This window comes from Rutidosis leptorrhynchoides, chromosome 7 (assembly GCF_046630445.1).
Source record: "Rutidosis leptorrhynchoides isolate AG116_Rl617_1_P2 chromosome 7, CSIRO_AGI_Rlap_v1, whole genome shotgun sequence".
Classification (NCBI taxonomy): domain Eukaryota; kingdom Viridiplantae; phylum Streptophyta; class Magnoliopsida; order Asterales; family Asteraceae; genus Rutidosis; species Rutidosis leptorrhynchoides.
This window is the reverse complement of record NC_092339.1, coordinates 8,897,300-8,920,217: the sequence shown is the minus strand read 5'-3', so window position 1 is coordinate 8,920,217 and position 22,918 is coordinate 8,897,300. Positions and strand designations below refer to the sequence as shown.

General features: G+C 34.8%; 3 protein-coding genes across 6 annotated transcripts; 2 read left to right on the top strand and 1 right to left on the bottom strand.

Annotated features, from left to right (window-relative positions):
* Window positions 1-3,470: 3,470 nt before the first annotated feature.
* Window positions 3,471-5,362, top strand: LOC139857231 (autophagy-related protein 8C-like). Its single transcript, XM_071845967.1, has 6 exons — window positions 3,471-3,607; window positions 3,727-3,786; window positions 4,062-4,117; window positions 4,210-4,262; window positions 4,635-4,753; window positions 5,176-5,362. Exons 2-6 carry the CDS (start codon window positions 3,750-3,752, stop codon window positions 5,268-5,270), a joined length of 360 nt encoding a protein of 119 aa, XP_071702068.1. The 5' UTR covers window positions 3,471-3,607; window positions 3,727-3,749; the 3' UTR covers window positions 5,271-5,362.
* Window positions 5,363-7,267: 1,905 nt separating this feature from the next.
* LOC139858915 (GDSL esterase/lipase At5g55050-like) lies at window positions 7,268-9,818 on the top strand. The gene is made up of 5 exons (XM_071847752.1): window positions 7,268-7,514; window positions 7,772-7,917; window positions 8,830-9,066; window positions 9,234-9,483; window positions 9,598-9,818. The coding sequence occupies exons 1-5, from the start codon at window positions 7,268-7,270 to the stop codon at window positions 9,816-9,818; spliced, it is 1,101 nt and encodes a 366-aa protein (XP_071703853.1).
* Window positions 9,819-15,710: 5,892 nt separating this feature from the next.
* On the bottom strand, window positions 15,711-19,610 carry LOC139857751 (uncharacterized). Of its 4 annotated transcripts, XM_071846591.1 has the most exons (7): window positions 19,511-19,590; window positions 19,361-19,433; window positions 17,410-18,526; window positions 17,116-17,265; window positions 16,686-16,871; window positions 16,228-16,261; window positions 15,711-16,169 (listed from the first exon to the last, which is right to left on the bottom strand). In XM_071846591.1, exons 3-6 carry the CDS (start codon window positions 18,505-18,507, stop codon window positions 16,250-16,252), a joined length of 1,446 nt encoding a protein of 481 aa, XP_071702692.1. In that variant the 5' UTR covers window positions 18,508-18,526; window positions 19,361-19,433; window positions 19,511-19,590; the 3' UTR covers window positions 15,711-16,169; window positions 16,228-16,249. The 4 variants fall into 4 exon arrangements, with proteins under 4 accessions (XP_071702692.1, XP_071702689.1, XP_071702691.1 ...); XM_071846588.1 differs by lacking the exon at window positions 16,228-16,261 and having other exon boundaries at window positions 15,711-16,187; XM_071846590.1 differs by lacking the exon at window positions 16,228-16,261.
* Window positions 19,611-22,918: the final 3,308 nt, after the last annotated feature.

Genomic DNA, 22,918 nt, shown 5'->3' with positions numbered 1-22,918 from the left:
GTTCCATGTTACTCTATATCGATGATGATAGATGGCCCCTCTAACATATATTGTATGTACTAATAGGTTATAGTGTATGATCATATATATAGGATTGTATATGGATATTTTATTTACTAAAGTTTAAAGGCAGAAGTAACGCGAAGTATAGTCGAAAGGTTTGGAATATTCGCTAAAAATAAAGATAGCGGATCAGTTTCCGCGCTAATAAAAGACTGCGGGTCATTTCGCTATGTTTCCACGGATAGTTAAACAATTCGCAGACCGCGGATATTTCGAATACTATAAATAGAGAGCTTGGCCTCTCATTTATAGGTTGTTGATTCTCTGCCATTTACCCGAACCTTTGTAATTTTCTCTTGTGATTTTGCCCAAGGAACTTTACATTGTGTCAAGGTGAATCATGCTAATTGACAATCAAGACCGGGTCGGGGTGGTTGATCACTTGGTAGTTAAAGTGAAAGACGATCATCAGGGCCCAAAATAATCATCAAACATCTCATCCTCCATCCTAATCTCATTGCACTCAATCCTTAATTAAGTAATAACTTAATATAGGATTGATCAATTGGCGCCATCCGTGGGACACGTTTTAAAATTAAACTTGAATTTTTTTTTTGTTTTGTGCTATCAAACAATCAATTAACAATCAATTGGCTTATTTAATCTCAATCGTGTTTTGTTATGATGATTTGCAGGCGAATACAGTCATAATTGGCAGCAAATCGTTTGTTTAATGGAAGTAATGAGCAATAATGGCAGTGATCAAGGTATCGCTGTTGCCATACAAGCGAATGCCCAAAAAAGGGGAAGAAAGCAAAAGTCAGCAAAACTGTATCAAAATTGGCAATCTGCGCCGATAAGTTTTCCAAAAATGAAAAGCGACGATTTCTCTGAAATGCCGATAGTATTATCGTGCAAGATCGCACAAACTGGAATTACAATTATGAAGGTTCGTATTGATAATGGCAGTAGTGTTGACATTGTTTATGAGCAATGTTTGTTCAACTGCCAGAGAGTATTCAGGCAAGTTTACAACCAACCGCGACATCGCTAACTGGTTTTGCGGGAGAATCTTCATTGCCTATGGGCATGTTGCCTTTAGATGTTGAGCTTTTTGATGAAAATGACAATAGTTTAGTGCGGCAAGCGCGGTTAGATTTCTATGTTATGCGGACTTCTTCTCGATATAACATGTTAGGCAGAACTCCCTTGGGTAAATTCGGAATTGTTCCATCCACCATTCATGGCATGATTAAATTCGCAACACTTAAAGGTGTTGCAACGATAAATTCAGCAAGTATCATGCCTATTTGTGCGGCTGTTAATGTAAAAAGTGTAGTTCAAGAAACCGCCGATACTGCGGACAATCCTGCATATCCTGATCAAAAATTAAGGTAGGATGCAATGTTAGTGCGGATACCAAGAGACAAATTGTGCAGTACATGGATGTTTTTGCTTGGTGTGAAAATGATATGACTGGTGTTCCGCGTCATATTGCGGAACACAGACTTAATGTAAATCCAGCTTTAAAACCTGTAGTGCAGAAGCGTAGAGGCATGGCCCCAGTCCGCGCTAAGTGGTTGTGCGAGGAAGTAACGAAATTGGTGAGAGCTGAAATTTTGCGCGAAGTTCAATACCAATCATGGATTGCAAATCCAGTTTTGGTGAAAAAGCTTGATGGCTCGTGGAGAATGTGTATTGACTTCAAAGATTTAAATAAAGCGTGCCCTAAGGATAACTATCCACTTCCAGAAATCGATTTGAAAGTAGAATCATTGCATGCTTTTCCGTATAAATGTTTTTTGGATGCGGCAAGGGGATATCATCAGATCCCAATGGCTAAAGAAGACGCAGATAAAACCGCTTTTCATACAGGCAAAGGCATATTCTCTTATATAATGATGCCTTTTGGTTTAATCAATGCGAGTGCGACATATCAACGCTTAATTGACACCGCGTTCGAAAAACAAATTGGGCGAAATCTTGAGGCTTATGTAAATGATTTAGTAATTAAAAGCACAATGCAAGAGCGAATTATTGACGATATGCGGGAAATATTTGATACATTGCAAACAAATAAAATACCAATGAAATTTATATTAGTTTTTCAGTCATTTCAAACAAGTTCGTAACCCAGATTTTATTTAACTAAATAACAATAGCTAATACTAAATTAAGCTTAGATTGCAAGTGATTGTTTTTGTGTCTCATTAGGTTTCTTTCATCATTTGCTTATCTAATCAATGTGGGTGGTGATGGGGTAAGCTGGACAAGACTAGAAGCTAGATTAATATGGAACTTTTTAACCATAGTCTTTAACGTTGCTGTTAAAGTGTATAAGAGTTCTGTACAACCATATAACCGTCACTTTATGTAAAAGACTATGTATTTATCTTAACGACAGTATATTCTTATTTCTTTTTCTTTATTAACGAGATCCAGATCGGTCCGCGCGTTGCGAAGGAGCCTTTCGGGTTGCATATTCATAGTTAACGTAACGTTATGTATTTACAGAAGCGAAAATGGCCCATGTATTGAGCCCTGTTTTAGATGTCGGTGTGTTTAGCGTTTTTTTTTAAAAAGTATCTGTTTCGCGTATAGTTAGTTGCATTGTGTTCGTAAAATTATTTCGAGTTGAACGGTGGTGCCGGAAAAATTTAACGCTCGGCGAGCGGGAAGATACGGCACAGTAATTTTTTTTGGTGAAGTTTGTGTAAGGTTTTTTAATAGAATAATGATTTGACGGTTTATACTCCTAAAAAATGTAGTTTGGATGATAATTGAGGGGACGAGTTTGTAAATTTGGTTGGAAATGTCGTTTGCTTCCTGATGAAACGACCAGACTTGAGGAGCCTAATAGTATATGAAAACTAGAAAAAAATTCGACCATGCGTTGCTGCGGTTGTATTTAACGCGCGGTCGAATTTGGATATACGTTGTATGGTACCTAATATATCTAATAGGTTGAGTCGTATGTTGTACGTGCATGTATATGTATGAAATATAGCCTGAAATATTTAGTATTTTTTTAACGATGTCCGTTTCGCGTATAGTTAGTCGCGTTGTGTTCGTAAAATTATTTCGAGTTGAATGGTGGTCTCGGAAAAATTTAACTCGCACCGAGCGAGAAGATAGGGCCCGTTAAAAATTCGGGTGGAATTAGTTTCTTTTATTTTAATAAAATTATATATTTACACTTTCTACCTCTGAAAAAATGTAAACCTGAGGGGTCGTTGTGTATATTGAGCCAAAGTTGAGGGACCGATAGCTTGAACGAAACTCAAAACGATAATCCGAAACAACGAAATTCTGGGTGCGTTTTAGAATATAGGATGATAATGATTAAATAAATTAAAAATGTGTGAAAAAGAGATGGAGCCCAAAGTGGATTGAATATTGGCCCTTTAATGCAAGTGGCCCATGATGACATGACGGTATCCAAACTAAACGGTGCCGTGTGCCCAATTCTTTAGTTTGTCTCCCTTATATTTACTCAATTTGCCCTAATCTTTGGAACGTCATCAAACAAATTTGAGGCACCGATCGGCATTGAAATACTGAATTCTCCATCATTTTCTCATTAAATTCTCTTTAATCAAGTCTGGTACGATATTTGCTTCCTTTCAATGAATTTTACTTGTTCAGTTAAAATCGCTCATTACAATCTGATATATATTTGATCAAAATCCTTATTCGATCTGTAACCTGTTTGTTATTTTACAGTTGTTTGCATCCTCTTGATCGCCATGGCTAAAAGCTCATTCAAACTTGAACATCCTCTCGGTAATCTATCTGTATCCTTTTGTGTGTGTATATATATCTATGAAAGTATGAATCATGTTACTTTAGCTTACTTATTTATTCAATTAATTGTAGATAATTAAATTAATAGTATCGTTTTACTATGCATATGTGTTTATATTATCTGATTAAACTGATTTGATTTCTCAATTTACTTTTGACCTAATATCTGAAACTATTAGTACTATTAACAGAAGTGTATATTATGTCTTGTAGTCACAGTTATAATAATTGAATTTTTAAACAAAACTTTGCAGAGAGGCGCCAAGCCGAAGCTGCGCGTATCAGGGAGAAGTATCCTGACCGAATTCCGGTATAAGATGTGATATTTGTATTCATTAATTGCTCATATATAGCTATATGTTATAGCTTGCATCGTTGTCGTTTTCCTCTGTATGGTTGCAGGTTATTGTGGAGAAGGCTGAAAGAAGTGACATTCCTGATATTGACAAGAAAAAGTTAGTTACTTCTCTATATTCTTGCATCGTTAATCTTGTGATGTTACTGCGTGTTTCATGTATCATGTTTGCTGACTTCTTTTGATCACCTACATCAAGGTTGATTGACTTCATTTTATTGCATTCTTATATAGCTTATGATGTCAAACACCTTGAGTTATATTGTACGGTTGTTATATTATATGTTCACCATCCGATCTTATAGCTTTCTCTTTCCGTATGGTAGTTAATATTGGGCAGGCTGTATTGAAGTAATCTTTTGCTAAAACACAAGACAACCAACCTGTAGCATCAATTGTTTTCACGATTAGCTGTTATCAAATCTAAAATTTTCAGATATCTGATAATTGATGTACATGGTGGTATATGCAGATACCTGGTTCCTGCTGACCTCACTGTTGGACAGTTCGTTTATGTTGTCAGGAAGAGGATCAAGCTCAGTGCTGAAAAGGCTATTTTTATCTTTGTCAAAAACATACTCCCACCTACTGGTAAGTACAAAATCTTCAGAACAGTATCTAGAGATTTAGGAACTAAATTATGTAGAATGGACAGATTTAGCTATATGTGTAATGTAATGTATATACTTGTATATCTGTAACTGGTAAAAATGGTACACCTGTAAATGATTCAGGTAAGTACATGTTTACTTATTTACTTGTAAATATATGTAACTGGTAGTGTTTATATTGAGACAATGCATCTTTAGTAATTATATCTAAAACACTAGTTAGTGTTTATATTAAGTTCAAAACTTCTGGACCAAATTTTTTTTTTGGTCCAATCTGACCCGACTCGTTTGGACCCCTAAGTTTTACCCAGTCTTAACCACTGGCTCATTTGGCCCACACCTTTAGTTGATAGTTTCTATGTGAGTTTATTTGACATCATCCACCTTTTCATACATTTACAGCTGCAATGATCTCTGCTATCTACGAGGACAACAAAGATGAGGATGGTTTTCTCTACATGACCTACAGTGGTGAGAACACATTTGGATTGCTCTGAAACTATGGTGGGGTGGCCACGAAGAAGAATCAATGTAAATATAGTTTCAAGATGACGATGAATGTGTACATTCTTTTATCATTGTTGCTTGCTTTCTTTAGTTTCCTCGTGGTGGCAATTTATGTGAATGGTCCAATAGTATATAAACTAATGGTGTCTGCATGGAATCGTCTTGGAACGACCGTCTTTGTTCATGCTTTGAAGTTTGAAGTGTCTCTTTTAGTTACCTTATCACACTTTTTAACCTTCTGCTTTCAATAATATTACCTTCAAAATACATTTGATTTTGTTTGTGTTCTTTCTTTCGTTTCTTTTTGGGTATCCAAATTCACAGTGTCATTTACATATCAAGCATTTAGAGATGGGCCAACGAAAATTATCGCTAAGCTCTTTAGGGCCCATTAAATGATTATGAGTATTGGGTCTATTTTGGTTGTAATTTTTGTTAAAGTCTTGCATGATTAGGGTCTGTTAGAAGACTAGTGACTGGTGGCATAATTTTATGTTTATTTCTTGTTACACATGGTTTATTATATTTGACTTATCATTATCTCATGAATAGGGAATGACTAATACGAATGACGAATCTCAGTCACTTAGCATGTCATACACTTCCTAGTATAACGTACAGCTGAGTGAGTTGCATATGCTCTACATATTTCTGATAGGTCATAAGCGATTGACTTGTAGATTTATGGTCACAACTGTTGATGTCGTTGAGTGAGTCTTCACAATTCATAGATAGCCAGACAAATGACAAGTGGCCTGAACAATTAAGACATAAATTCTCTACAATAACGACAACGTGGTAGACCGATGATCACCCCAAATAGTACTCAGTATGACGTATGATGGTTGTCGTAGTGGAGTTTTGAGCTAAGCACATTGGCATTGCTATAATTATGTAGATTCTAGATTAAGTGAAACTTGTCAATGGTCTACGTGTTTTACATGAAATAGACATGATTTTTTTTTTTAAAGATATATAACAATAGAAATATGATATGATCCTAGTGTTAAAGATTGGAGCACGGAGAAAAAGAGCCCTGAAAATGAAGCCAGGGTTCAATTCACACCGTTTGAACACTAGTCATACTCACGGCCTTATGGGTCCATGTCATTATCCCTTTTCCATTTTCTAGGTTCATCCTACTTCCAGTTCACGTCAAAGTTCAAACCAAATAAATACTACGTACTTTTTATACATGCATGATTCTAATCTTTAATCATCAACTAATGAATATAGTGATCAATTAAACTAACTTATAACATTGAAGTAAAGATCATCTACTAATATTATTATTTATAACCAAAGGGCCCTTGGCATTTTCAACCAAGAAGTTGAGGGTTAAAGTCATGTTATACATATATTTCGTAGATTATTATAAATATTTGTGTAAATTAAGTGTGTGAGTTTGTTTTAAAAAAAAATATGATATGATTTACGATTTAAAAATGGAACTCATCAAATAAATATATTATTTATAGTATGGATTTTGGTGAATATAAATTAAACTCGTAAATATATCTTGTTGACATTTATATCGACAAATATAATTAGTCAAATCTAGTTCTTTTGACAAATATAATTAGTCAAATATAATTTAAACTAGTTTGGATTTTGTTCCTCTTGAATGCGATCCATAACCCATTTAAGAAAAAGATTACATATCTTACAATTAAATTACTCAAATCTATTTTTCTTAACCATGAAACAGAATTTGTTTCCACTATACTCCAACTATTACACGTGATTTAACTTTAAAATTAAAGAATACACTTTCACTTTTAATCATTAATCGAATCTGTTATATATTTTGTTACTACAATTAAACTTTTTTAAAATAAAAATACCCATACAACCTCGAAATCGTAACTTCTATTTTCTACAACTCATTCACATTCAAATTTAGTTTTCCATATCACTCTTTATAAAACCCCATTGAACACCACCTCAACTTCTTCAAACCATCAAATTACACACACCAATGAATCAAATGGCTACTTTTATTAATGCCGTTTTGTGTGTGTGTGTTTTGCTAGTGTTTGGAACTTGTGGTACCATGTGTGAATCAGTTGTTCCGGGTTTTTATGTATTCGGAGACTCGTTAGTTGACAATGGAAACAATAACTATTTGACTATGTCTCTTGCCAAAGCTGATTTCCCTCACAACGGTATCGATTATCCTACCGGAGAGGCCACTGGTCGGTTTAGTAATGGAAAGAATGCAGCTGACTTTTTAGGTACGTATAAGATATGATCATGCTAAACTTACAAAATGGAAAAATATTATATATTTTTTTATTATAACTATACAAAAATGCTAAACTTTCAACCTCAATGAAAAGAAGTTAAAATCATATCAACCAATGCGGGTGCGATATATAAAATAGTACTGTACATTTTATTATCTTGAACTTGTATATGAGGTGATATTGGAGATCTTGTACGTACCTCTTGTAAAATTTAAACTTAAATGTTTTTATTGGTGATTTGGCAGCTGAGAAGGTCGGACAACCATCGGCCCCACCGTATCTATCACTGGTATCAAAATCAAAAAAGTTGAGCAGCACCAATGAGGTGGTGACCGGAGTCAACTTTGCTTCCGGTGCTGCCACTATCTTAAACCCGACAGATGAATTATTTGTAAGAATACACTTATCTTGATAAATCATTAAATTCATCACTTCCATCGTATACGTATTGTTATGGGGCATTTAATAAGAAGTCTGATAGTACTACTTCATTCATCTAATGTTTTGAAAATAATGCAACTAAATTTTATAAAATCATTGATAAATACACGTAATACGCCTGTGGTAACCGCTCTAATATGACTATATACATATATAGATATAGTAGCATAGCAGGAGCCGTCGATAAACCACTTTGAAAAGGCGTCTTAGTTTCTAATTTTTGTACCACAATTATGATGCTTTTCTAACCATTAGAGGCCAAGTGCAATACTAGTGTATGCAAATTAGGTACACTATATCAAAATTTTAATTTCTCTATTCATTTTTGTTGTTAGATAGAGTTTTAATCAACAAAACTAATAAACTGTGATCACAAAAACTGAAAAACACATTGAAATTTGGATAATGAGAATACGGTGTAGGAATAACTTATGCGGGGTTGATACTTATGTTTGGTCCTATTTTATTTTTATTTACTAATTATAATTATACTGTAGGACAAAAAAAGTAATAATAAAAATTCAATGAAACTACGATCTAGTAAAAGTGATCGACATGACATGTATGTCTTTTATTCATTGGATACAAATCAATTAAGTCGAACAAAACTATTTAGATAACTAAAAGTCATGCATACGAAATGATCAAATATTACATGTAAACATTTACTCGTATTAATCTTAATAATATACGCCGGAGTTTAAAGTTTTCCATTAACCAAAATAAACGGTTTAGTTATGATTTTCTGTGTTAAGCTTAACCAAATTAACCGTATTAATCAAATGTCATTTTGTCTCCACAAAAACTAATCAGCCTCAATTTGTTTGTGCATTCATAATGCCTGTTATTGGGTTATTTGCAGCAAAAATCAATTCCACTAACAAAACAGGTGGGCTTCTATTTCCTAGTCCATGATGAACTAATTAAACAAATGGGCTTAGACGGAGCCCAAGCCCACTTAACCAAGTCCATATTCCTGATTGTGATTGGAAGCAATGATCTCTTCGGCTACTTCAACGAAGACTCTGAAGTCTCTAAACAATACACCCCACAACAATATGTTGATCTTTTGGCTTCCACCCTCAAAGGACTTATGAAGGTAACTTATTTCCCAACTTAAATTGCGTTTAAAAAACAAAATGTTTGAGCGTTGAATACTTTAAAAATTCAAATGATACAAAGTTTCTGATCGAACTTTGTTCTGTATAAAAATAAACTGTTTGAAAATCATTGTGAAATATTGATGTTTATTTTAAATGGTTGTAGCAAATGTATGTATTAGGAGCGCGTAAATTTGTGATAAGTGGAGTTGGAGTGATTGGTTGTTGTCCGGCACAAAGGAAGCATAATGCCTTAAACGAATGCAATCTTGAAGCGAATTATTTGTCGATAAGGTACAATGAAGGTCTAAAGGCTATGTTACGAGATTTGAAGACAGAGTTATCAGATATCAACTATTCTTATTTTGATACGTACTATGTTATGTCTGTCCTCATCCAAAATCCTCTATCTTACGGTACTTAATCTTATCCTACACTTGATCTAATGTGTAGTTCTATATATAACGTATATTTGATCATGTTAAAAAGAAACAATAGAAGTCACAATAATGTTTTTAAATATGATTCAGGAATAACGGAGATAGAAGCGGCTTGTTGCGGACTAGGTAACCTTAAAGCCGACATCCCATGTATCCCAATTTCAACTTATTGTTCCAACCGAAAAAACCATCTTTTTTGGGATCTTTATCATCCAACGGAAACTGTATCAAGTATGTTTGCCGGTTTAATCTACAATGGATCACAAGAAGTTACTACTCCAATGAATGTAGAAGAACTTGTTAAACTCTAAAACATGAACATGATGAGTATACACATTCAAATACATATTTTTACAATCATTTTGGGTCAATGTTAGTTGATCTAGTTATTGCAAGTTTTCGGGAGTGTTGGTTTTGGTATTTGCTCTATTGATTTGTATTTTTAATTATGTCAAATTAATGATATGATTAATTAGTGTGATTTTACTATCCTGTGTCAAAACTCGAATGATGATAAAGTGGAGACTTATAACTTGTTAAATCAATTAATTGAACACTTGAGAGTGTTTTGGGTAAGCGAGGAAACCCTCCTATGAACGAACACATTGGCTCCCCCATAGAAGGTAAAACCTCGGGTAATCAAGCCCCCCGAGCGCGAGACCTGGTACCGGGTGAATTGCGCATTATGCGCACCCTCTAGTCACACTCCCTTTTTGAACAATTTGGCATAGCCAGAAATTGAACCCGGGTGGTGTGCTTCATTGGGCAACTCGGTGGCCACTCAGGCAAGCCTGAATGGTTTGAACACTTGAGAGTTGAGACACAATAAAGATGCAATTTATTTTTTGTTAATTAATTTATATTCAAATATGGAGATCAAACAGTAAAACATTTAAATAAATAATAATAATAATAAAAGGTAAAGGAGTTTAGGTTCATTAATGCAGCCTCACAAACACACCATTCATGAACACACACAGACTGTTGCTTATGGAAGCAGGAAGGTAAAATCAAGACTGCTGCAAAAGATTTTGAACCACCTATTTTTTAATTAATGCCATTCAATGTAAGCTTCTTGTTAACTCCTCAGCTTAGTACATCAAGATTGTGAAAGTTAGTAATCTTTGAAATTCAGAACTGAATTGAGGTTGGTATGTGTATATTTCCTATACAAAATTGTGATAATTGAGTTCCTGATTCGTCCTTAAACCTATGATTCTTGGTTTCAAGAACAACTTAAATTAGATTATTAACCTACAAAAGAATGGGTGATTATTAATCTGCAACGCAATACATACTTTCAAATTTGACTAAGAGTTCTTCAATTAATATATGTTTATTGACAGACCTATGACAATTTGGTAATGATAAACAGTGCTAATTTAATTTTGTGACAATGACTTCATACATAGAAATATTGACCATCATTTAATGTTCCATGCATGCAAACACCAAAAACCTCTATAAAACCATACCAAATCTTCCCCAAAACTTATTAGTACATTTAAACTAAATATGTCATCTTTTAATACTAAATTACTTCTCTGTTTTCTGACCATTGGTGCTCTTCTTTTTACCATCTCCGCCAGGACGCTAAATGCGGATACGTCGAAAGAGTTTGAAGCAAATGCAAATTTAGCGGGAAGCTTTGGTATTGGAGCTGGAGCAAACATGGGTAGTGGTGGGTTTGGAGGGATTCCTGGAATGAATACGGGTGTAGCCGGTGGAATTGGTGGGAATATCGGTACTGGTCTTGGTGGACTTGGTGGAGATGGAGGTGGAAGTGGCGGACTTGGTCAAGGGTTTGGTGGTGGTGGAGTGTATGGAGGTGGCGGTGCAAGAGGCGGTCAAGGATTCGGTGGCGGTGGTGATCAAGGGCTTGGTGGTGGAATTGGAAGAAGTATTGGCATGGGTGGTGGAATTGGATCAGGTAATAAAAAAGTAATCATGATATCTATGTCTAAAAATTATTCTAAAAAATGGTGAATTTATTATTTATATATTTAATAAAACTTGCATTGTTGTTTACTCTGTTGTAGGTAATACTGGATTGGGTAATGCTGGAATTGGTGGAGGTATTGGTGGCCATCTAGGGTTCGGCAGTGGTGGAGGTGCGGCGGAGGTGGAAGGTGGCAAACGGTTACCATGAGCTTATCATTAATGTCTTAATTTCTGCATGCATGTTTGTTATTTATATCAAACTATCTAGTTATGTAATGTCTATCTTGAATAAGAAAGTTCTAATGCATGCAAATTTAAGAACAATTGCAGTCATCAGTTCGAAAATGAAAAGAAAATAATTTAGTTTTCAATATGAAATCACAATCATAAATAATGTTCGAGTAGTTAATAAGTTATATAAGGCATACATAATTTAAAGATGATCAGTGATTCGGCTTGTGCTGGGTAATGTTTAATCTCTAACTATAGGATCGGTTTGAATGGGTCAAACTATAATACATCAGCTGCTCATAATAGAAACTATTTATATAAGACAGAATAATTTTGGCAGGCCAACCCGATCCAACCCATTTTGATCTACATAAAAGTACTCGATTTGACCAATTACCCAACCCGATAATATTTTTAGGGTACCTGTGAGGTGATAAACCTTTGCTTCAACATAAACAAATTTTACTTGCCCAAGTTACTTACTTTAATAGACTTGAATCCAACTTCGGAAGGACTTGTCATATACTGTCTACCAGGATCTATGCTGACAACCACCGCCTGAAAGTTCAAGTTCAGAATCGTATAAATATATTTGTGGATACACAATTACATATACATTTACTTGTATTTTGCAAGAATCTGTGTCTACATAACATCTAAGTAACATATTGCATATATTGTATAAAAAGTAAACAGTCAAAAGAATAGATATTAGTTTCCTACCCTGTTTTTAGATACTCTTCAGCAGCATAAATAACATCACCCCCTATAGGTCTTCAACTACTTCATTTTCTCTGTTATAATACAGTTTTTAAATCATAAGTAGCACATTAAATATCTTAAAGAACGAAAAAAAAAAAAAAAAACAAACAAAAACAAAGAGTGAGTGTGGTCCAAACAATCACCCCACACATACTGACAAGTAGCAAAACTTTACCCATTACCCAACTTGCTTGACCCGCCCATTTAGTCACCTTTAGCTATTACCAAAGAAGTGCAGCATACTTACCGGAAACAAACGGTGTCATCATTTTCTGTACAGTATGTCATCATGATCAGTTTGTATAGCAAGTGTACGGGTTTTCATCCAACAAAGATGTTTATGAACATGATCACTTTCTTCACCCATGGGCTTTATAAATGTCTTCAAATACTGTGTACCATAAAGTAGTCCACTAAGAAAAAGTATGCACACAAAAACAAATATAGAATATGCTCACACAATTTGTTAGCATATTGACCATCAAACTTGATCCATTTGCAGTATGTTAATCAAATAACAATCAAGTTCAATAGGTTTAGCCAAATTAGTTTCCTTAAACAAAAAGTTTTCAAATCTCTATCTCATTCAGTTGAACACCAAACTAAAGTAAGATACTTATATAGTTATAGTGATACCTTTATGAAGCAGTAGACCATATAATATAATTTGCGAAAGCCAAAAGGTGTTATATGACGCATTCATAAAACCAAGATGATACCTGCAATATGGTTCAAAAGGGTCACTTTTAACAACTTAAAAGCAGGTAATCAAACAAATAACATCCATCAACAGAAAACTTCAAAAGACAAACATTCGTGAACATCAAACACATAACTTTCATGACCTAACAATTAGGACTTAGAATTTTCCATCTTGATTATCAGTTTTGTTCATTCCCATCATCAATCTCTTCAAGATCAATTGAAATAGTAGTAAAGTCATGTACCGAGGTCTCAATGATCAGATGGCTTGTAATCAAACTGATAAATATATATGACTTCAAATTTGTAAGAAGCTTAATCAATCATCAATCATTTTCTGGATTACATATACCCAATTTAACAAAAAAAAGAACAATGATTCAGACATTAAATCAAATATCTTGTCTGCATACGTATGTCATTCCTGACCAAGAGCAAATGTTGTACTATCTAAGTAAAAGGGAAAAATTAAACCTGAACAAAATCGAAGATAAAAGCATTAGATCGATAAAATGGTTTTATATAATGTTTCTAGAAGAAACAAACAAATTACCAGAAATTACTCGTTGTGATGGAAATCAATGAAGAAAGAATGAGAAGAGCATGAGAAAATATCATGGCATTGATATATATAAAAATAAAAATAATAGTTAACATAGAAGATTTAACATATAAGCATGTAATTAGTCATAAATCTTGCCAACGCAGCTCTATGAAGTCGGCGTTTTTTACCTAACGCCGATTTAGACATTGCAGGTTGAGCTTGAGAGCTATTGTTGAGCTGTATAAAATCTCCTCTAAGAAACATACATCGAAACCAAACTCGGGAAAATATACGATAGAGAAGCTGCTAAAATATTCAGAATAAACATCCAAACTCTGATGGTCAAGTGCGGGTCATACTATTTTTAAAGAATGGGGAACTTATTCAGTTCCCTTCAGAAAGCTCAAGGTTATTGAATCATACACTTTTTAATATATCACAGCATTAATTTAGCCTAATGTTTTATATTGCAACCTTATGAAAAATATCTAGAGATTATAGTTTAGTGTAGAGAGCCATCTCCTTCTGAATTAACCAAAGAGTCATCTAGTTCCACATTAATTGAAAATTATCTACTTGTATATCTACATGAGAGTCAACAATCGCTAAACTGAATGCAATCAGCTTTAAAAGAACGTTGGAAGAAATCAGTATGGCTTTTTATCCATGGGCTTTTTGGTAACATTTTACTTGTTAATTTAGTTCAAATGTTACATCACATGCTCGTCATCACATATGCCGCGAGCATCAGGTTGCACAATAACGATTAATAGGCGATTATTTTCTGAAAATTGAAAAATTCACGATGAAATTTCAAACGACAATTTTGGATGAGACGACGTGTTTTCCTCAAAATATTGGATGAAAGATATTCTAAATTACTCTTCAAATCCGTTACCCGATTATTTTAGATGGTTTCATCAAAGGCTTGCGAGATGAATACTATGAGACAACTCATGTAGACGTGCATCATATTACACAACATGATTGTTAAAAACGGCAGTTATCACATTGCTAAGAATGAGCCGGTTTATGATCGCAAGGTGTTCGACTTACGATAGAAGATATAATGAACTATGGGATAGGAAAATGCACGAAGGATTACGACTTGATTTGATTGAACCTTTATGGTCTATCCGTTTGATGAAAACCTTATACGATTACTATAATTTTTTGGAGACCAAGCCCAGTTTCATGGTCATGGTAATGTTATTTCATGGTAAACATGTAAATCTCAATAGGATAAAGTTTTGATGCGATATTGCAATGTAGAGTTTTCTTGAATCAAAATCTATACATGGTTTATGAAGGATAAAGAAATGGAAGTATGCCCCACTTTTGAGGTCACATTCCATTGCTTTTTGCAAGCAGATCCCCATAATGGGGCGACACTGGTTTTTCATGTTAACTTCCATATTTATCCGACCAATATGTACAACTTCTCTTTTATTCGAGATGTGCAATGATTTATGTAAATATAAAATATTAATTTGGCTCGTGAATCGTGATTGAGCTCAACAAGCCCATATTTTTCAAGAATTAAATAAATATAAACATCACTAAGGAAGCAATCTTTAATCACACATAGAAATAGCAAATGTAATAACAAATCAGATCCATGACCGGGGGGTTGACGTCGTAATATTCTCCTAAGAGGTCTCACTATCAACACATTTTGCGGTGGTTAAAAAAAAAGTCGGAAATAGTAATGGTATATCCCAGTTAAGTCACGTACATCTAAGTAAATATACTCACCCTTCATCACAAAGAACCTGAACAGGAAAAAGCTCTTTTAATTAACCGTTTATCAGACAGTAACTTTGTATTCGTTTGGTCACCACTTAACTGTGGTGAGAGCTCTAACAAAGCTTGTGAATTAGCAGTCGGGTATTCAACACTCGAATGACTCAAAGTTGAACCTATGCTAGAAAAAGGAACAGGCAAGATGAGTAAACAGTTGGGTAAAGGGTATGTATAGTTATTAATAGTCAACACATGCTACTTAAAAAATCAATTCATTTAACAGCTTAAATTAATATTACCATAATATATCCAATAAGGAGGCACATGGCGTTGATACTTCGGTACAAAAAAGAAAAAACAAACAAACAAAAACCAATATAGATCATCTGTGGGAAGAGAAAAGTAGCACATTGATCATCAAACTACAGTCAATCCACCTCGAAAGATAACGAACAAAAACGCGCTCTTGAATCAAGCTAAATTCCAACATGATGGATGTTTATTACAAAAGTATATAACAAAGTAACATATCGTTAATTCAAAAGTCTATCCTTTTACCAGCTGGATAGGGGGGGAACCCAAAGAAGTTGATTGTAGCGTAGCAACGCCAGAAAAGAACTATTTCTTCTTCCTCTTAAAGTAAAATAAATGTAGCATACTTGGAGCCGGAAGCTTCTCACTTGTAACTTTGTGAAACCTCCCGAACCAACTTATCCATAAATTGGCATTTTTTGTCGAATCCCCATCCTGGGTTGCTCTGTATTACAAACATATTGTAGCATACGATTAACACAAAACTAGAGTAATAAGCATTGAAGTTTAGGTTAAGTTCTGTCAATTAATTAATTTCGAGATTAATCAATACCGAAAATGATTACAAAAACTACTACCAAAAAAATATAATATTTGTCCTGGATAAATCTTAATTATATAAATATATATAGATACTACTATGAAATAACACATGTTTTTTTAAGAATGAAACCAAAAATCAAATTTCCTCATGAATTTTACAATTTTGTGTAGCTTCGCTGTGCATCTCACTGGTAACAAACTAGTTTTACAAGTATTAAACAATGTAAGCATCTTTAATTATATTGCATATTAAACAGAACTTAAATAGTTGGTGGATCAACCATTACTTGTTTTGACCGTTCATTTTGTCAGTGTCAGTGCCAATCATACTAATTTACTACAGTAAAACTAGCACATATATATACAGATAGATAGATAGATATATAGAGGAGTGTCAAACCTGTAAAGAAAGAACAGCTCGGTCAGCAAATCGCTTAACAGATGGAGGTGCAGTTGCAGGCAGAGTTTTTGCAACTCTTTCGAGCTCCCCTGCTTGTTTTTTAGCAGTGACCCTGTTTGGTCCACTATAGTAATCCACAAGTTCCTTCATTAGGGGGACATTCTTCATTGTTGCTTCCACCACTTCCTGCAAAACAACGGTGAATTCATCAATTACAATAAAAAATAATATTTCTTACTAATTTCTTTGCTTATACAAAGAGTTAAATTAAAAAACAATAAAATGTGAAGCTCCGAGTATTACCAAAATTAGAGATACTTTGAATTGCTATACAATACAATTCTGAAGTTCTACTAGCTAATATTTGATTATAACTAGCACATATGGCAATCTATAGCCATTTGCTTATAAATGAGTCAAGTTAACTAACCTGCCATTCTTTTTCAGTTTGAATATTTTCATAAGCCATTAAGAACGGCTTCATTTTCTCAAGGGCAGCTCGAAGTTCTATAGGAGGCTTCTCATCAATGTCTGGATTAGAATCAAACTCAGCCATTAAGTATTCTGGCTCACACTCCAACTGCACGTAAAATCAAATAACAAAATGTTAAAAATTGTTACCATACAATCCTACATAGAGGTCAAAATTACCAACCATTCAGGACTTCAGGTTATAATGTACTTTTCACGAGTCAAAAGGTTAAAATTGTATAAAAGTCAATACCAGCATATTGGTATGCACTGCATCCACAAACGCATCTTCTTCCGGGGAAGGCAAAACACTCCCGCTAGCTTCTTCAAACGCTTCAACCAAAACAGCCAATTTTTCAGGCCCAAGATACTTAGAAATCTTTTCTTCATTAGCTTTATCCAACTCCGTTTCTTCTTCATTTTCATCTTGGTCATCATCATAATCACGATATGGCCCACCCCTTCCCCGACCGCGTCCCCGACCCCGTCCCCGACCCCTCCCCCTAGCACTAAAACCACCGCGTTGCCCTCTACCACCACCACCACCTCTACTATCTATCCCTTGGGACCCACCAACACCATCTTGTCCACCACGATCCCCACCCCTTGTAAGAATACCCCTTGCCTTGTTAATCGCATCTGCTTGACTCATCCTAGGACTCATTCTAGGGGATGCAGGCCGAGGTTCTCGTGGGGTCACAGGTTCACGTGGGGTCACAGGTTCACGTGGGGTCACAGGTTGTCTAGGTTTAATATGGCGGTTAACTTCCTCAACCTTTTCATTACCAACATTTGTTGTTGTTGATTGTGTAGGCTTACCACGACCCGCACCAGATAAAACTGACAACAGGCTTGAAGGTAAAGTACTCTTTTCGTGGGTCCCAGATTGATCTTCGATCGGTGCTTTCGGGGGTAAAAGTGGTTCACCGTCTTTGCGAACAAATATCTGTGTCTTAGGTTTATTTTCCTCAGATTTTAAAGGTGGTGGTGACATGGCGCCACGACCACGGCCAGTGACAGGACCTTTATTGCCACCTGGCGCCGGCGCCATAAACGGTGAAAACTGATGAGCGTTTGGAGGGGGCGAAAAGGGTTTGCCTCGACCATGACCGAGTGGGGCCCGGGAAGATGTCTCGTTATCTTGACCTGTTGGTTGACTTTTTATAGGATTAGAATCTACGAAACTGAACTTGGCGAAATCAGAGCCTCGGCCCCGACCTCTACCTCCACCACCGTTGCCGCCATCATTTCCGGAAGATGTGGAAAAATCAAATGGTGAGGATAAGAGAAGGGCCTTTCTGCTTGTGTTTCCTATAGCTGGGTGTGAAATCTTTCCCAAGCTACGTCTCATGGTTGATCAAATGCAGATTCTGAAAAAAAAATGAAGATACGTGATTTCTAAAACAATGATAGCAAACAAAAAGCCGAATAGAAAGAAGGTTCACTAAACATATTAACATGGGAAAATGTAATACTTAGGAAAAAAAACAGATGGTAAACAATCATATACAAAAATAATGAGTAAGATTCAGAGTAATTAAACCTAAAAATCACAACAAAAATCAACAGTATAATTCCCAGAACAAATACTCCTAATAGTCAGATAACTAAGCTGGTGAATTCCCAACAAAAATTCAATGTCATCCACAAGATAACACTACATCCCATCTATTAATAGATGACGTTGCAATCAAAACAAATTTCAATAGCACAAGTAACACACAGTTCTATATGAAGTAGTATGTTTGATGAAATTTACCGAACACAAAAGATACTACAGGAACACTTATAATCCAGTCCCAAAACGATTATTTAATTCAAGCTACAATTTCACACCTTTGTTTTAAAGAAAACCATGAATGTTAACTGCTATAACTCTATAAGAACTGTAGTCATATTGCATACGGCTATATGCAATATGCTATCTGGGTCACACCACATTACCTATGCAGATTTTTGAATAAAAAATGGAGATTTCATTTACAAACAAAAAAGTTTAACCGCAGTCAATATACATATATTCAGAAACTCTCAAATGCCAAAAAAAAAAAATGATATAAATAAGGCAAGAAAATAAAATGTGCACTCATAGGGGACTTTCATCGAGCAGTTGGTGTGCATTACGAAATGGGATCAAATTTTCAACTGAAAAAAAAATCATCAGCTGAATCGAAGTAGTAGTCATAGACACAAGGAATACTCACTATTTGATATCGAAATCAATAAATTATTAAACCGGGGTTTAATCTGGAGCATAGGTTTAGAGTAAGAAATCCGCTGCAATAACACATAGGGTTTGTAACAAGTAATCAAGAAACATGAGTCACGCAATAAAATTGAAAAATGAAGCTTACGAAAGAGAGTGAAATCGTAGAGATGTGTCGAGTATAATGGGAGGAAGTCACAGACGCCGCACCATCGTTGTATGTGATCTGCTGGTATAAAGGTTATTTTGTAAAAATGAAAAATCAATATCCTTTTGTAAGCATAGATAGAAATAGAATTATTATTATTATTATTATTATTATTATTAATTATTAATTTTTATTTTTATATTTATTTTTATCAGGAAAAGATAAATAATTGCTTTTTAGGAAAAAGATAAAGTAAATTAAATACTTCGATAAACTAATGAAATGACCCGTGAAATCACGAGTTTGTTTAAACGAAATAATTTAATAACATGTTTTAGTTATTAAGTGATGTAAATGTTAAAGTCATTTATTTTAATGACCCGTTCGACTAAGAAACTTGTCATTGTTTTTACAAATATATAGAGAAATGTATTTTCGCATACATATGTAACCTAATTAAACTCGTAAAAAGAATCCATATTTGAATATTAATAATATAATAATTATAATTATTATAATAAAAATAAATAATCTATAGTTTCTATTAAAATTCTATAAGAGAAAATTGTGCGGATAGCCCCTGTGGTTTGTACCACCCAGCTAGGATAGACATACTTGTGGATTTGAGGGGGGATAGTCATTATGCTTGAATTCTTGTGCAAGGATAGCCCTAGTTACGGTTTCTGTTTGCTTCTCCCGTTAACCCATTACCACGTGATCTCCACGTGAGGGTAATTTGGTCTTTATTTGTTTCCCTCCCTCTGTATCCCCACCAACTCACCCACTTTTTCATTTATTCCCAATTTATTATAATTGCACGTGCATTTCCCCTTTTTCCCTCTTTCAATTCATCACTGATGCGATACTAAAAAAACCCTAATTAATCGACTTGCAAGATGAACAACGATGGGATACATATACGAGATAATGATGTTGAATACGATGACAGTGATCTGCGAATGCTATATGGTAAGTATCACAGCAATGTAAGCATTAATCTCAATTGCATTTTTTTATTCAGTTATTAATGCCTATTTATCTCAATTGCAGGTTTGTATGACACTTACTTCACAATCGAGTTGCATCACGGAGGAGTTTTTACAGATGCTTCTGGCAGAATCTACAAAAATGGAAGGGTAACCCATATTGATGCTATAGACATTGATATGTTTTCAGTTCATGATTTGAATGATGTGATAGAGACGTTAGGTTACGATGGTTGGGGTTTCATAATTTATCACTTTCAGAAACCTGGTTTTTCTTTAGATAATGGATTAGAACCTCTAGGTTGTGATGATGATGTTCGTATTATGTCTAGATATGTGTCTGAAAACAGGTACATAGCTGTATACGCTGAACATGATGAACCACATGTAAACGACTTTATAAGCCCACCCAAAAACCCGTTCATTTTAGAGGAAATTCATGATGAAGGGGATGAGGTACCTAAGGTTACAAAATTCAATCAGGGAGCTAGCTGTTCAAATCCTAGGGTTTCAAAGCAACTTTTTTTAGATTACCCTATAAATGAACCTGTGAATGATCCTGTGAATGAACCTGTGAATGATCCTGTGAATGAACCTGTGAATGAACATGTGATCACTCAAAATAGTGAGGTAGTGGATGATGAAACTGGAGGAGTTGATGATCAAATTGGGGACGACCCTGATTTTTTGGTTGATGAGGAGAATGATATTAGTGATCATGAAGTTGACATGAGGAATTTTCACTGTAGTGTAGATAAGGATGTTGAGTTTATGGGTAATGGTGCTCAAAACAAAGACCTTCATCTCACAGATGATGATGAAGATGTTGACTTGGATGTGTTGGATCTTGAACAATTTGAAAGTGATGATGAAAATGATGATGATTTGGAAAGGGAAAGGAAACAAAAATTGAGGGAGTTGAGGCTGCAAGAGGAAGAAGATAGTGAATTACAAAGTACTAGTTTCTATGTTGGGCAGGAATTTGCAACTGCTCAAGATGCAAAAGAGTACTTTAAATTGCATGCTGTAGAAACAAGGAGAGCTCTTATTTTAATAAGAAATGAGAAAGATAGGATAAGAGGAGGTTGTGAGGGAATGCTGCCAAAGTTTGTGAAAAAGGATTTTTGTGGTGCTAATAATGTTGAGCAACAAGATAAAGGGGTTGGTGAAACAGAAAAAGACATAAATGTGGGAACCACCAAAAAAGTAAATACAAGTGAGAAGAATCCAAGAAAAGGAATCAAAGTGGGTGATAAGAAAGAGAAAACAAAGGCAGTGGGTACCAAGTTAGAGAGAAGAAAAGCAAGACTCAAAAATCTTAAATGTCCATGGGTGGTTCAGATCTCCATTAATCCAAAAACACAGACATTTGAGGTCAAAACCTTGAATGATAAACACAAATGTTTGAAGACCAGATCTAACAAGAATTGCACATATAAGTTTCTTTCCTCAAAGATCATTCACCAGTTAACCTCAAACCCTAATCTACCCACTAAGGCTGTTAAAGCACAATCTGAGGCTAATTTCAACTTGAATGTTTCTAGATACAAGGCATATAGAGCTTTAAGAGAGGCACAAACAAAACTTCAAGGGGATTACATGGATCAGTATCTACACTTAAGGGATTATATTAAGGAATTACAGAGAAGTAATCCAAACACAACAGTTAGGGTTTTAACAGGTAATCAAGATCCTAATGCAGAAGTTGTCCAGTTCAAGAGAATATATATTTGTCTAGGGGGTTTGAAACAAGGTTTTAAGGAATTAGGCAGAGATTTAATTGGTGTAGATGGTGCATTTATGAAGGCACCTGCTCATGGTCAACTCTTGACAACTGTGGGGATTGATTCAAACAATGGAATCTATCCACTTGCATATGCTATGGTGGAGCAAGAAAATTACAATGCTTGGTGCTGGTTTCTTGATTGCTTGAGAGATGATTTGGAGATGGACAGAACATCAAATTTCACCTTTATGAGTGATAGACAGAAGGTATGACTTTATTCAAGATTTTTTTAGTTCTTACTTTATCACATTTATCAACTTAATGTTCTTATATAGTTTTATTTTATGTATTTAGGGATTAATTCATGCAGTAGAAAAAGTTTTTCCATGTGCTGAACATAGGTTCTGTCTAAGACATATACATGAGAACATGAAGAAGAAATGGGGTGGGCTGGTATACAAAAAACAATTATGGAAGTGTGCAAGTGCAACTACTGTGCCTCAGTTTGAGAAAGCCATGCTTGAAATGAAAGGACTGAATGCAGCTTGTTGGAAATACTTGGCAGACATTCAACCAAAACATTGGGCTAGGAGTCATTTTACTGGTACTTTTCTATTCTCTTAGTTATATCATATTAGTTATATCATTATTACCGGTACTTGTCTTGATTATTAGTTATATCATATGTCTGATGTG